At 36.3% G+C, this 13,666-nt stretch overlaps 1 protein-coding gene across 7 annotated transcripts in view; it reads left to right on the plus strand.

Annotated features, from left to right (window-relative positions):
* Nucleotides 1-13,330, plus strand: part of ARL13B (ADP ribosylation factor like GTPase 13B) — a 32,642-nt gene extending 19,312 nt beyond the window's left edge. For 3 of the 7 annotated variants that reach the window (XM_040054762.2, XM_058419322.1, XM_058419323.1), the window contains 7 exons: nt 2,327-2,432; nt 4,688-4,890; nt 5,866-5,959; nt 7,100-7,316; nt 7,687-7,803; nt 8,243-8,311; nt 11,268-13,330. In XM_040054762.2, the coding sequence (XP_039910696.1) occupies nt 2,327-2,432; nt 4,688-4,890; nt 5,866-5,959; nt 7,100-7,316; nt 7,687-7,803; nt 8,243-8,311; nt 11,268-11,344 (883 nt within the window). In that variant the 3' untranslated portion in view covers nt 11,345-13,330. Of the gene's footprint in view, nt 1-2,326; nt 2,433-4,687; nt 4,891-5,865; nt 5,960-7,099; nt 7,317-7,686; nt 7,804-8,242; nt 8,312-9,032; nt 9,077-11,267 lie in introns of all 7 variants that reach the window. The other 4 variants (XM_040054765.2, XM_040054764.2, XM_040054768.2 and 1 more) reach the window with 4 other exon arrangements.
* Nucleotides 13,331-13,666: the final 336 nt, after the last annotated feature.

The following is a 13,666-nucleotide window of genomic DNA, read 5'->3' on the forward strand; positions in this document are numbered from 1 at the left end:
AATAATGCGTTTACTACAGTATCTTAAAAATACTTGAACTCTGTTTAGTAGTTTGACCTAAAGTCTGAAGTGGGGAGGGGTGTCCAGCAGTACATGGACCTCAGCAAAACCACTTCAGTTCCTGGGGAGGTATCCTGGTAGGATATGCTGTTTTTCCAGCTACGGCACCTCAGCCAGATTTTTGGAATGCAGTCAGTACTGCTGCAGAGAAACTGGAAGCTAATTGACCAGAAAGACAAATGTGACACCTTTCAAGGTGGTAGAGGTTAAAAATCAGCAGCTACTTGGAGCTGTGGGATGTTAGTGTCAGATTGCCACTGAGCTATGCAGCTTACCAGCATTTCATTCTGCTTCAGCTGTGCTTTGTAGGCTGTGCAGAGCAAGAACAGCGGAAATAGTGCAGTTATTTAATCTTCAGGTGAGAGAGGAATAGGCTATGGCAACAAACACTGCTCAGAAATATTTCCTTCAATTACATATAGATGAATTGACAGCGCTGCTGAGGAATGCTGCTTGAGACGAAGCGGCAGCACAGTAGGATTTTCAGACTGTAAAAAATAGGTTATGTGGTGGAGAAAAAAACCTGAGGTTATTGTTTCCAGTCTTTTAATTACTTTCTTGCATTGCATCTCAGTTTTTCCCTGGTCTAGCTTTGGTTTCGTAGCTAAATACTGAGAGGACAAGTCTTGTTCTAACTGGCTGGTGAAAAGAAGCAGTGCTTGAGTACTACAAACACATTGAAAATATTGCAGGTTCTGTATATGCATTGAGCAGCAGTTTGGGAATCCCTGCACTAAATCATGCAAAGCACTGTAGAAGTTCTCTCTTTATGAAGTGAGAATTCATTATCAAAGAAGGGCAGGGAGAAGAGCTTTATGCTCTTTCTAGCTCCGTAGGCCAAGCCAACAAAGTTTTGATTATCAGTTGATATGGGGATTTTCATCCCCAGGATGATGATAAATAAGTGAATGGTTTGAGTGGTTTGGACCACAAATAGTTAAGAATGGTGAAGATTGAGAGAGGCTGGACATTTGAGAAGCTGCTTTTCTATGGCCTGCTTCATAAACAAATTTTCCTTGGAAAGGAAGATGAAAGATTAGGTAACGAATCGTAGCTCATGAGGGTAATGGTGACAAGGAATGTGGGGTTTGGGGCTGTAGATGCAACATGGCTTTTTTCCTAATGTTTTTGATGCTGAAAAAATCTCTCATACCGCGATTCTGGAAAATGTGGAAGAATAAGGTCTTAGCTCAAATTAAAGTGCTGACAAGTTCTGGTAACTGTGGAGTGAATTCTTACCACTGTTCCTTCCCAGCAAGGAGTTAACATAAATTCAAAGTACAAGCTTTGGCCTAAGTTCCCTAAAAGTCATTTGAGTTAATGATAATGACTTGAGATTGCAGGAGGAATACTATAATGTCTCGTTCCAAAACCTTGTACCGCTGAGCCTGTGGACACCAAATATTTGTCTTCTTGTCCAGAAAATCAACTCAGAGTTCTCATGTCATTGAAATATTGCTGAATTTCAGAGGAACATTATTTTAGTGGAATTCCTTTATTAGAGAGAAGCAAGTACAAACTTCTTATTTTCTAATGCTGTGCAGCACTAAGCTTGGATTATTAATGTTGTAGAAAGTGCAAAATAAGGTTGGATTGTATTTTTATGCTTCTAAATTAAAGTTTGTCTTCTAGAGTCCTGTTCTCTACCATATATAAGTGACAAGACAATGATATTATGGAATGCTTATTTTGTGAGCTATGTGGGGCTTTTTTGCTTTCCTCTATTTAATAAAATATGGTTTTTAGAGCCATTCATGCAAGTTCCTCCCTCTGCACCTTAGGTTTTACTCAGGAAGAGCAAGTTCAAGACTTAGTTTGGTATCAGAGAGAAATTCTGGGTACCAGGCAGAGTTGAGGTGATCCTGAAGCACTTTTACACAGGGAAATGCTCACGGTGTGGGAAATTGCAAAAGTGTGAACTTTCATCCAGAGGCTCCAACAGATGGTCTTGTGTTGCTTTAGATGTAAAGCAGGATGGTCTTTTATGTCCATTTTCTTAACTGGAAATACCATTGCTTTCTCTAGAAATAATACTAAATTATTACTAAGCACCTTAGTGATTGTCTAACATTAGTACTGATGAAAATGGTACGTAGACTAACATGTTTATTAAGTAGAAGAAATAATTAAAGTTGAAACAAGGAATTTGATCTTTTCTTTCTCAGTCTTCCCCTTCTTCCTAGTTTTGTCACAAACTCAGCTTCTGGAGATATGAGAGTCTGTCTTGTGGCAGGATGCTGAGTGTTTCTTTTGATTCTCCCTCTAGGCTGGCAAACAAGCAGGACAGAGAAGGTGCTCTGTCAGAAGCGGATGTAATCGAGTCCTTATCTCTGGAAAAGCTGGTTAATGAACACAAGTGTCTCTGTCAAATTGTAAGTAGATTTGAAGATGCTCTATTTTCTCCTATCTGCGTAAAGCTTCCATTAAGGTAGGAAATCGTGGTACATGGAATAAAACTGAAATTTAGGTGTAGTATTCACTGTCCTGTTAAGAAAAAACCTAGCAGGAAGTCATTGTAAGGGAAACCAAAACCAGAAATCTTTATGAAAGCTATTTCAGATAATATATCCAAATTAGTAGTCCCTAAAGTTTTTTTGTAAGCCTTTCTTTTAATCTACCAATGTCTTAGGTAGGGCTTTACTTCCACAAACTTTTTTTGGTGGCAGTAAAAAACATTTTGAAAGATAATGCGGGTTATGCTCTTACTAACCAAAATAAGAAGGCAGTTTTGCAAAACCATTTCAGCTTTGGATTTTAAAATTAAAAAATAATTTTAATTCATTAGGGAGATTCGCAAAATTTATAGAGCACTGCATGTTACTATTGTTTTCTCTATAGCTGAGTTTAGAGCAGGGCATAGCTCTGTTTATTATGTCATGACTATCTGAGTGCTTTCCTTCAGTTAGTGCACTTTGCACATATAGCAATCATAAAAACTAAAATTGCAAGTTCATGCTTGTTTTTTTTCCAAGGAACTTCTGTGGCAAAAATATTTTCTTAAAAAATAATCAGTAAAAAAAGACCTGAAAGGTACTAGTGTGTTCCAATACATCTGAATTGTTTAATTTCTGGCATGTGCCAGTAAAATGCTGTTCTTGTTCTTCATTTATATTTTCTGTGTAATCAGGAAATACACCAGGTCACACACTCTTAAAAATGGACACCTTCTTTACCAGGCTCTTTAAAGATAAACATGGTCCCAAATTCCTTCACTAGGATGACTCCTGGGGTCAATTTAAACCAAGATGGTGAAACAAGATAGAAAGTTAGGCAAGGACCGAAAAACCTTTTGTTTCTTCTTATTCTTTTGTTAGTTTTCCACTGGATCTTTAAATTTCTCCACAAAGCATTAAAGCAAATTGAAGGAGTAATTTGTCTTGCTGTTGGCCACTGTCAGTGAGACTGACCTTCCTCTTTTTCTTATTTAACGTGTCTGTATATTCCATATTTCTACATTTTTATATTTTATAACCAAACTGCAGCAAAAATAATCTTGGTGCAAACTGGCAATGTTGCCCCAATGCTGACCAGTGTTTGATCTTAGTTTTCTCAGAGAAACAAGTTGTATACATTTTCTATGCATCTCCTTGAGTAGGTTCTGCTGGAGGGTATTGCAGCGTTCCATAACTGAAAAGGACTCATGTTTGAACCTTAATTTAAACATAACTGGTCAGAATTTTTTTTTCCTGGTGTAAATTGTACATTCCATACCTGTCTGTGGTGCCATTTAAATGCCTGTCAGATGGAGAGAGAGTTTTTCAAATGTTGGCATTGGAGAGCTGGTCTCATTTAATCTTCATAAACACAAATCTTGGACACGATCAGTGTGAAATATCATCTCTACATGCCATACACATAGCTGGATCTATTCAATTGTTATTCAGAGAATGTTTTAAAAGACACATACAGTGCTCCAAAACATTCTTGAAAACAGTTCCCGGGAGATCTTGAGAGAACATCTTTTCCATGTGCCAAGCTTGAATCAAGCCCTGTCTCTGTTGTCCCAATTAAAGCCTTTTTTACTTGTCCTCCTGACATGAAAAATTAAGAGGAAATTATTCTTTTCCTATTTGCAGTTTCACCATATGTTTTTGGAGGTTCTTACCCTATCTCCCTGAAGTGTTTTAATTTCAAGAGAAGCATTCTTGGTCCTTCAATGTTTTCTTACCAGATATGTTTTCATGACTATTTCAGAACTATTTTCTCAATGAGGTTTGCATTTCTCTTTCAACAGATTTGCCTAGATCATGTTCCTCTCACTTGCTGCTGGGAGTATAATGACAAAAAGTTTTAATCCAAGCAAGGTGCAGTGCCTGTTCTGATGTAAAACATTGAATTGGTTTGACAGCTTTTCTGACAAATTCACAGGAGATTTTATTTATCCCCGAGGTGCTTATGAACTTGTTGAACATTTTTTTCATGAACTGAAGCAAAGCTGATTCTCTTTCATCTCAGATTTTTCCATTTTGATTGGTCGATATAGCCTGGTCTCTTTATAACCCATACTTCTCAGTATTTTACAGGTTTCACAGTAAACAGTAATTGTTCAGCTAATTTCTTGTTTGCAATCAAGGAATGTGGTCTGAACCACAAATATTTTTTCCCCTCCCTCTCTGTATACTTACAGGAACCTTGCTCAGCCATCATGGGCTGTGGGAAGAAAATTGATAAATCAATAAAAAAAGGGTTATTTTGGCTTCTCCATATCATAGCAAAAGATTATGATGCCTTAAATGAGCGCATCCAGAGAGACACCTCAGAGCAAAAAGCACTTGAGGAGCAGGAGAAACTGGAACGAGCTGAGCGAGTCAGGAGGATACGAGAACAGAGGTATTTCTGCTCTTCCCTGAGATATTTGGTTAATTCCTGTGCATAGATCTTCTGGGTACCAGGCTATCCAGGATTTAAATCTTACAAGCCAAGAGTCTTTCTTGAAGTTTTTGCCTCTTCCTCCCCTTTATTTGATTTGCTGCATGCTGGAAATGCACTGTGAATGAGAATTGCAAGGTAGTTGTAGAAGAAATTTGGCCTTACTAATATAACTTCACAGAAGACTGACCTAAAAAATAATTCCTGTGATTTAATCAGAAGTTACTTTCTAAAATAAGGTATTAAGTTGGACTCTCTAACCCATATGTAAATATCAAAGACTAGCTATGAAAATTTATTCAATTCTATGCTTAATAAACTTCAGAATATCCAACAGGTGAGGCATGAAGGAACTAAAGATGATGCAGTGAGGGGAAGCAGGATGAGTGATTTATTACTCCCCTTCAAAGCTCTTTCTGGTCTTTAGCAGCCTGCTGTGGTGACTTGAAGACCTGATGTGAATCACTTTATTTTTAAAATATTTATGAGCACCCCTGTCCTCTGCTCTGCCTTGTATAGGCAGAGAATTTTGAGTCTCAGTTACTGTGAGAAGTAGCTGGGAAGTGTCTTGGGCTATATTTTGGCTGTTTTGGTTTAAATAAGCAAGTAAATTGCTAAAGTACACTTCAAAAAGCTGGAACTTGACATGGTCTTCATACATATTTCACAAAATTCTAAAAGAAAAACTGGTTTGCTCGTAATCTGCCACATGTCTCTGCACACACAAAACCTCCTGACCGTGTTGGATTGTGCTGGGTTTGTGACACAGTGAGAGGTGTAGTGGAGAGGGCTGACATTGTTCTCTATAAAATTGATGGCATCTTCATAATTCTTTATTCATTCTCCCTCTTTCCCCTCCCCTTGCCCCCAAAAAACACCCCCAAAACCAAACACCAAAACCTCTGAAACAACATAAACCCAACAACAATGCCAAAGGGAAAAAGAAGAAGGAAATGCACCTGAGGAGGAAGACCCTGAGCCTGGGAAATGTGGAAACCCCTTCCAGCCTATATCTGCTGTAATCTCTGAGGTAGGAGAATGGGTGGAAATCTGGATCTGTTTAGAGCTACCACTAACAAATGTCTGAGAGTCAATGAGAAAAATGGTCATTTGAAAGAGTTGTTCCGTCTGCACAGCACTTTTTAAATTCTTATTTTAATCCTGGCAGTCTTGTTTTCTGTGCATTGAATCAATGTTTTTGTGATAAGAAAACCCCTATTATTGATTGGGGAGCAAAAGTTTGTAGACACAGTAAAATAAATGTAAACACATGACTGCAAACATTTCCTAATTAAACTCCTGAGATTCAGAAGTGGAAAAAATTCAAGGTCTGTTAGTTTCTTCTAAAGTGTTTAAGTGATGTGGCGAGTCGTATCAAATCTTCCTGACTTCTTCAGTTATTCAGGTTTGTGAGCATAACTTCTTTTCAGTTGAAAATAGACTCCTGAGAATTTTTATTAATTTTGAAATATGCAAATCACATTCATATATTACAGTTTCCTTTACCTGTATTTCTGAGGTTTTTTTTATTCAGTTGCTAGGAGATAACACAATCTAAAGAAACATGTAAACTTTTCCAGCAAGTAATTCAAACATTTGCTTTTCTTCAAGACAAAAGCACCCATATCCACACAACATGTCAAGGCAGCTACATGCACACTAATCCATTTAGCAATAATATTAAAAGCAAGAAAATAAAGGTGCAGCTGGGAATATTGCAGAGATGCTGATTTAGTGACACAGAATTGTGAAGCAGCCTGTTACTGAGGTTGTATGCCACAATAGGTATTTAGATAAAGTGGGATAGCATCTTCTGGAGACTTAGGCTCTGTGCATCTGTATTTTTTTTTACTAACACATTAAAAAAGTAGTCGAGGATGAAAAAAAGTAGAAAGCTTTTATGTTTTTTTGTTTTTTTTTTTAAATAGGACCAAAAATTAAACAAGAAAATGGGCAACAAATCTAAAGATCCTTTTGTTTTATAATTCCCCTACCCTTCCTCTGGGTAGGATATTGGAAATTTGATTTCTTCATCTACTTAAAAATAAATTCTATGCTAAATATAGGATAACTGGGGAATATTTTCATTTTTTAATAACCTTCCTGTCTTACTAGTTAGTTTATAGCATTAGAAGTCACTGAAAAAAAAAAATCTTGTCCTTTTTGTTAGAATGAAAAACAGCTGGAAAAGGAAAAGAAGAGGCAAAAGTTGGAGACTGAAAAGGCTACAATTGTCTTGAAATCCCAAGGAGAGCAGGACCACTTATCAAGTAGCAGTAGCCAAAACACAAATGACAGCAGGCTGGAAAGGTGCAACTCTACAACTGCCCAGCTTTTGCAGCATGCAGAAGAGAGTGACCAACAAGCCTCAGAATGCCTTGACTCAGGTAAAACCGCAGCCTTTTAAATAATTTCATGTGATTTTTCACATGCTTCCTCCTTCTGTCCATATTATTTGTCATTATACCCCATACCAGTGTCATCTATTGGAAACACAAAAATGCAGGAATAGGTTATACAAGTTAAATTTCTTCATAGAAATGTAGAATTTGCATATATTTTATGCCCATGGTTTATTTTCTATGGCAAAGTGTTGTGTGATTTACATTTCCCAGTATTTTAAGTATTTTCCCAGTATGTCTAAGTTTGGACTGAACACTCTGATGTATCTCCCCAACAATTGTATTAGAATCTGATGTAGGATATTACCTGAATATAACTGTTGGATATGTAATGTTCTGTTTCTGTTGGATGTAGAGAACAGTAAGAAAAAAAGTAAAAAACCAAAATTAAAAAGGGGCCACAGAGTAGAACCTGTTAATGCAGAGGACTCTCTTCCCAAGAATCCTACACCACCACCAGCTCTTCCACCAGGTAAGTGTAAAAACAAGAGCTGATGTCTCAATTTGTGGTTGATAATCTTTTAAAAGCCTCACTTGTGAATGATGAAACTGGAGTGGTCTTCATAGAGAGAGGAGCTACTAAACCTTCCTCTCTAGAAAACCTTTGATGCAGTTTCCTACTTCATGATACGAACTTCCAGCAGTATTGGTTTGGCCTGTTCCATGGGGGAAAGCATTGTTTTCCCAAAAAACCTTGATTACTCACTGAAGTGATTAAAAACATCAAGATTTTTAAGATAAATCAGTTTATTTTTGAAGTATTTCATCATTCTTCACCACGGATGCAACGTGGTGCATGGCTTGGGCAATCCTAAATGCTTTGATTTCTGCCAAGGAACTGTGGTGTCTGTAGAGCTCAGAATGATCCAGTGCACTCCTGGAATGCTCTGACATTTTTTGCTTTCCTTTAGTTGGATGGGGAACTCCCAAACTTAATAGACTTCGAAAACTTGAGCCTCTGGGTGAGACACATCATCCTGGTAATTGAAAGCATTCGGGTTTTTTTACCTTTTTTAACCATTCTCCATTGTCCATTCACTTCTACATTCACTTCATTCTTTGTCTGTTTTTCATTTCTAAATTCCAGTTTTCATTGACCAGAAGCTTTCCCCTTGTGCTTAGTAGAAAGCATCTTTTTGATTTTTTCAAGTCTGATTTTTTTATTAGGAAAAACAATGAGTCCTCTCTGATTCCCTCATAAAGTGGCACGGGATATCAGAAGTTGTTAATGATCTGAAGTTATTAGCACCTAAAAAAATTATAAAGGGACACATTGCAAAGAGTAATGGGGCCAGTCATTCGGAAGAGTCCAAATACTGCATTTAAAATGAAAATTTTTGACTGGAAATATCAAGGTGCAGTAGGCAGAATCTTGGTTTCTTGCTTCAATAATGACTAATTTCTATTTTCAGAAGATCATGGAAGACTGTTTTTCTTATGTTGATATTACAGTTTTTCCTGAGTTTGAGATTTAAGCTTCTTCATTTTTCTTACATTTTTATTTTTTCAAATTTTGAACAGTGAATTTGGAGACATCTGGAACACAAGCTACTTAGCTTTTCTGCCAGAGAACTAAAAGATGCCTGAAGGGGAAATAAGATTTCTAAACCCAAAATATTTATTTCTCACAGGAATGAAATTCACGTGCTTAAAATGTGATTTGATCTTAATTGTAAACCCATGTTGCTCTTTTTTTTAAAGGCAAATAGAGAGAAGGCGACAAGAAAGGAAAGCCAGATGAAGAGGTAGGGAGGGGAAGAAAAGGAACTCAACTTTTATCTGTGCCCAAGGGAGGTGTTGCATTCTGTAGGAAGAGCATGGGTGGGACAAAAAGGAAAAAAACCTGCTTAAGCTAGGTGTTAATTTGTAAAATAAGTATAATTATTAAATAAGTTTGGAAGTTAACAATGGCAAATATGTTGGTAGGGAAATTATCTCTTGACCAGAGGTGTGGGAGCAAACCTGAAGTACTCAGAATTTACAGCTGAATTCAAGGCATTGCCTGCTCTTTGGGAGATATATTCTTTTTCTCAGGAATTTTGAACCACTCACAAGATTCATTCTTGCAAATCTTGGCAAGAAAACAGCTATTAGGACAGCACTATTTATAAATGAAAAAAGTTCTTTGCATACATAGCCCAGCACTGTCAAACCTTTAGTTAGGTCCTGTTTTCCAAAAACATCATTTATTTATTTCCTTTGCTTGAAGCAGCTGTGGTATTTTAACTCTTTCAAATTGAGATCTATAGAATCAGAGAATTACTGAGATTGGAAAAGACCCTTAAGATGATTGAGTTCCACTGTTAACCCAGCACTGCCAAGGCCATCTTGCACTGATTTAATTTCCCATCTGGCCTTGCCCATTTTCTGTCACACAACCGTGTTTTTCAATGAATTCTTAGATATTTTGCACACTGAGAACCTGCTCCTGGCTGGAAACTCATAGTTTCCCTTAAACCAGTGGAGCCTACCTCTTTTTCTACAATAATCCCTAAATCGCATCTTTCTGAAAATCAACTTATTTTTGGTTGTCCCTTCAGCAAAGAAATAAATCAATTGGGTTTTTTTTCTTCCCCCAGCTTTGTCCAAAATTCAGAGGTGGGTTTAAAAGTTTTTTCAGACATTCAAACTATGTAATTACACACTTCTGTTCGCTAAAGACTGCAGTTTTTCCAATCATGCTAATAATTTTGGCACAACATGAGGTGATGAGCACCTAGTTATGGTCAGTGGAGGATACATTTGCAAAAATGTTAAACCTCTTTCATTAGAGGAGGTAAAAATCTCTGCCAGTCCTAAAGTGCTCTGCTAGACCTTAAAAAATGGGTGAATAAAACCATCTCCTGGACAGATTTTCTTTCGCCTCAGAATAATTTGTTGCAGTTTTCTTGCTGCTGTAATTAGTGCTATAGAAAGCAAAATATTTATGACAATAATATAAAAGTGTTCTCATTTTGCCGACTAAACGTAAGGACAATTAAAACCTCGATCCTACAGACAGGTCCACGTATTCTTAAAGCAGTGCAGTCCAGTTTGTTTGCTTTTGATAATCTTAGCTCAGGAATGCAATTTTTACAGAAGTTATTGCATCTGTAGAACAAGTGGGATATATTCTTCTTGGAAAATGATGATTTATTAAAGCTGAATTTTGTATTGGCAGGCCATCAAGGCTTTGCTGGGAAAGAGGTGGTCTGTATAAACAAAACTGAGATTTGAATGCTTCAAAAAGCTGCTTTTATATTTTCTTGATTTCTACCTCTTTCCTCTTACCATCTTCCATATTATTTTGCTTGTGAAGTGCTTTGCATGTTCCAGTCTGCATGGGTTTTTTATTTTATATCCATTATAAATGTTTGAGAACACTTGTTACTCTCTTCTGATGTACTTATGAACTTTGTCTTGTGCAGTTTTACCACTTTAAAGTCATTTATTGACGTAAGGAAATGTTGCAGTTTAATCTAAAAATACTGAAATAGTTCTTTTAGAAAGTTATTTTAGCTTGCAAGATAAATGCCATGCATAGTTGGTCCCAAAACTTTGGATTCTGCACAGTATTGCTGTCTTTTAAAACTAGATTGCAGTGCAGCCTTGACTGCAGCAACATACAAATATCAGTGCTTCATTTTTTCAGTTGCTATTTGTACACTTTGGATTTCTCCTTTCCTATTTTTAGGGATGTTTACAGATCCCCTTTGGGCTTGATCTTGCAAATCCTGATGCATGCATAACAAAACATAATTAAACCCTCGTTTGGCTAATCCATCTCTAGACATTAATTAGCACTAGGTTTGAAAGTTTGCTCAGAGGAATTAGCTCTAAACTCATGGAATACCTGGCTTTCATTAAGGAAGCAAGAATTTAGTAGACCTTCTTTGAGCCAGGAAGGTGGTAGGTGACAGATTGATGTGTTTTTCTGCTCTGGAATTTCTTCCACAGACTTCTATGGAAAGCCTCTGCCCCCGCTGACTCTACGCCAAAGACCCAACAGTGATACCCATGATGTCATTGCTTAACTGGAGCGCAAGGAGAAATTTAAAAAACGTAATTTAAAAATCCTGTCTTTTTCTTTTTTAACCTTGAAGGAAAAAAATTTACATGACATTTTATCAGCACGTGACAACTAAACGTGGAGTTCATCCTGTTGTACTTAGGTGGTCAGACTTTATAAGTTACTTTTCACATCACCAGCTCTTCTTCAGGATTTATTTGGTTTACTTGTGAAAAGACATGGCTGTAAACCTGAAGAAAAACACTTTCAAGATCCTATAATACTGGATTGTACATTCCCACCGAGACCTTTCTCCAGGTGCTGTGCAGGTGTTGGTATTTTTTTCAGGGAATAAATGATTCTAAAGCATTTTGTAAGATTCCTGTATGATAGGGTGAATATAGAAAGGTTAAACAAATGTTGAATATATTTTTCTACCTTTTTATAAAATGAGTTGAAAGTTTTAGTGGAGCTGTGTATACCTACTACCAATAAAATGATACCTAGGGAGCACTAGAAAGCTGATAGTCAAGTGCATAAAAATCAAGTGTGTTTGAGTCTTACATTTCTCTTACAGTACCAATACTTTTTCTTAGGTATTACATTGCATATTTAATATTTCTGGCAATATGAAGCATAGGGTAAGATTAAAAAAAATATACATTTTATACAAAATAGTGCTATTTGAACTGTTTTGAAGTTTTCTTATCCGTTGTTTTCTTTGTTTTGTTAACTGAGTTTGACATAGGTAATAAATTCTGTGGAAAAAAATAAGAGTTGAATAGTGTATTGTCTACTGCAACCAACAAGAAAATTGCACTAGTGGGAATTTTGCACTAATTAAATCATCCATTTTGATGGGAAACTGAATCAACCAGATGACCTCCAACAGTTTTTAGTCTCAATAATACTAAAATACCATATTGCAAACTAAAGAAACCATTGGTTTTTAAGGATTTATGTAACACTTCCTTATAATGTGTTGAAAATCACATCCAAGTGATACCTAACCAGCAGGGGTTACAATTTTTTATATTCCTAATTAAATGTTTTCACTGTTACATTGGAGATGACCAGTGGTGTATTTGTAAAGGTTCATTGTTCTGCCACTTAATGACAGACAGGATGAATCCCCCATTCAGGGGTTTTTTAGCAAAGCAGGATTTGATAATTTTATATTTTGCTCTGTCGTCAATAACGTGGTTTTACCAAAGGAGTTTAAATGTTGAAAGGATGTGATGTGTTACGTGTTCAGCACTTGGGTGTTGGAAATCTTTGCCATACGCCCCTTGCAGCAAGGAGTTGCACAAACAACTGAGATATTAAAATGAAATTATTAAGATCTTGAAGAGTAACGTGGAGAGGTTTATTCCTCTATGGTTGCTAGTTTAGAGAAAAGAGGAGACTGTTTCTATGTGACTACCAGCATGAGAATACTTTTGTTGTATTCTAATACTCTAACATGATTCAATTGAACTATTCTCAGGATTTGGTCATTTTCCCTTCAGACAACATAATACTAAGTGGAGGGGAGGTTACACAAGAATTTTTATGTGTGATCACTACTTTACTAACACTAGCTCTGTTACCACTTAAGTTTTTGGCTTAAAGGCTCTACTTTTGCAGACTTACTTTTTTACAGCTTCAATTTCTAGGAATGTATTACCCTTTTGTTTTCCCTCTTTCCTAAAATAATGTCATGGAAGTCTTTATTAAAAATAAAGCTAAATACTGCTGTGGTAACGAAATTTGAGAAACTAAAATGTTGATGCTTATATATGAACTGTGTGTTCTGTGTGTTGTGTGTGTGGGCACATGTATCATTTTTGATTTTTGCTTTTAAAATAAATTTTGTCAGTACGTGACCAAAGTACTCAAAAATGTTTTATAAGTTTTTGTTTTATTAATATGCTTTGTAATTATTTACTATGGTGGGGTTTTTATTCAGTAATTTATACTGCTCTGACTTTTTATTTGCTCAAGATGACATTTATGTATAGAATAAAACTAATGCAAAGCATCAACATGTTGCCTGTATTATCATAAATTCACAGTATTTTGGGAGTAAGTCTAGACATAAATATTTAAGGGCTGCAAGTCTCACATTTGTAAAATGTATGAAATAGAGACCTTACAGACAGAATCTTTGCATATTTTTGCTGGAGAAATGTGATCAAATTTAGAATATACTGAGAGACTGACAGTAAGTTGGGTGTGTATGTATACCTATAAAGAGCTTTGATAGTGCACTTCATATTGGAGAGATAAAAGTTGTGCAGCTGTAAATTGAGAGCACAAATTAGATTTTGTCAGACTTTTTGTCATCCATAGCATCACTTTTGAAATG

The sequence above is a fragment of the Hirundo rustica genome, chromosome 2 (assembly GCF_015227805.2).
Source record: "Hirundo rustica isolate bHirRus1 chromosome 2, bHirRus1.pri.v3, whole genome shotgun sequence".
Classification (NCBI taxonomy): domain Eukaryota; kingdom Metazoa; phylum Chordata; class Aves; order Passeriformes; family Hirundinidae; genus Hirundo; species Hirundo rustica.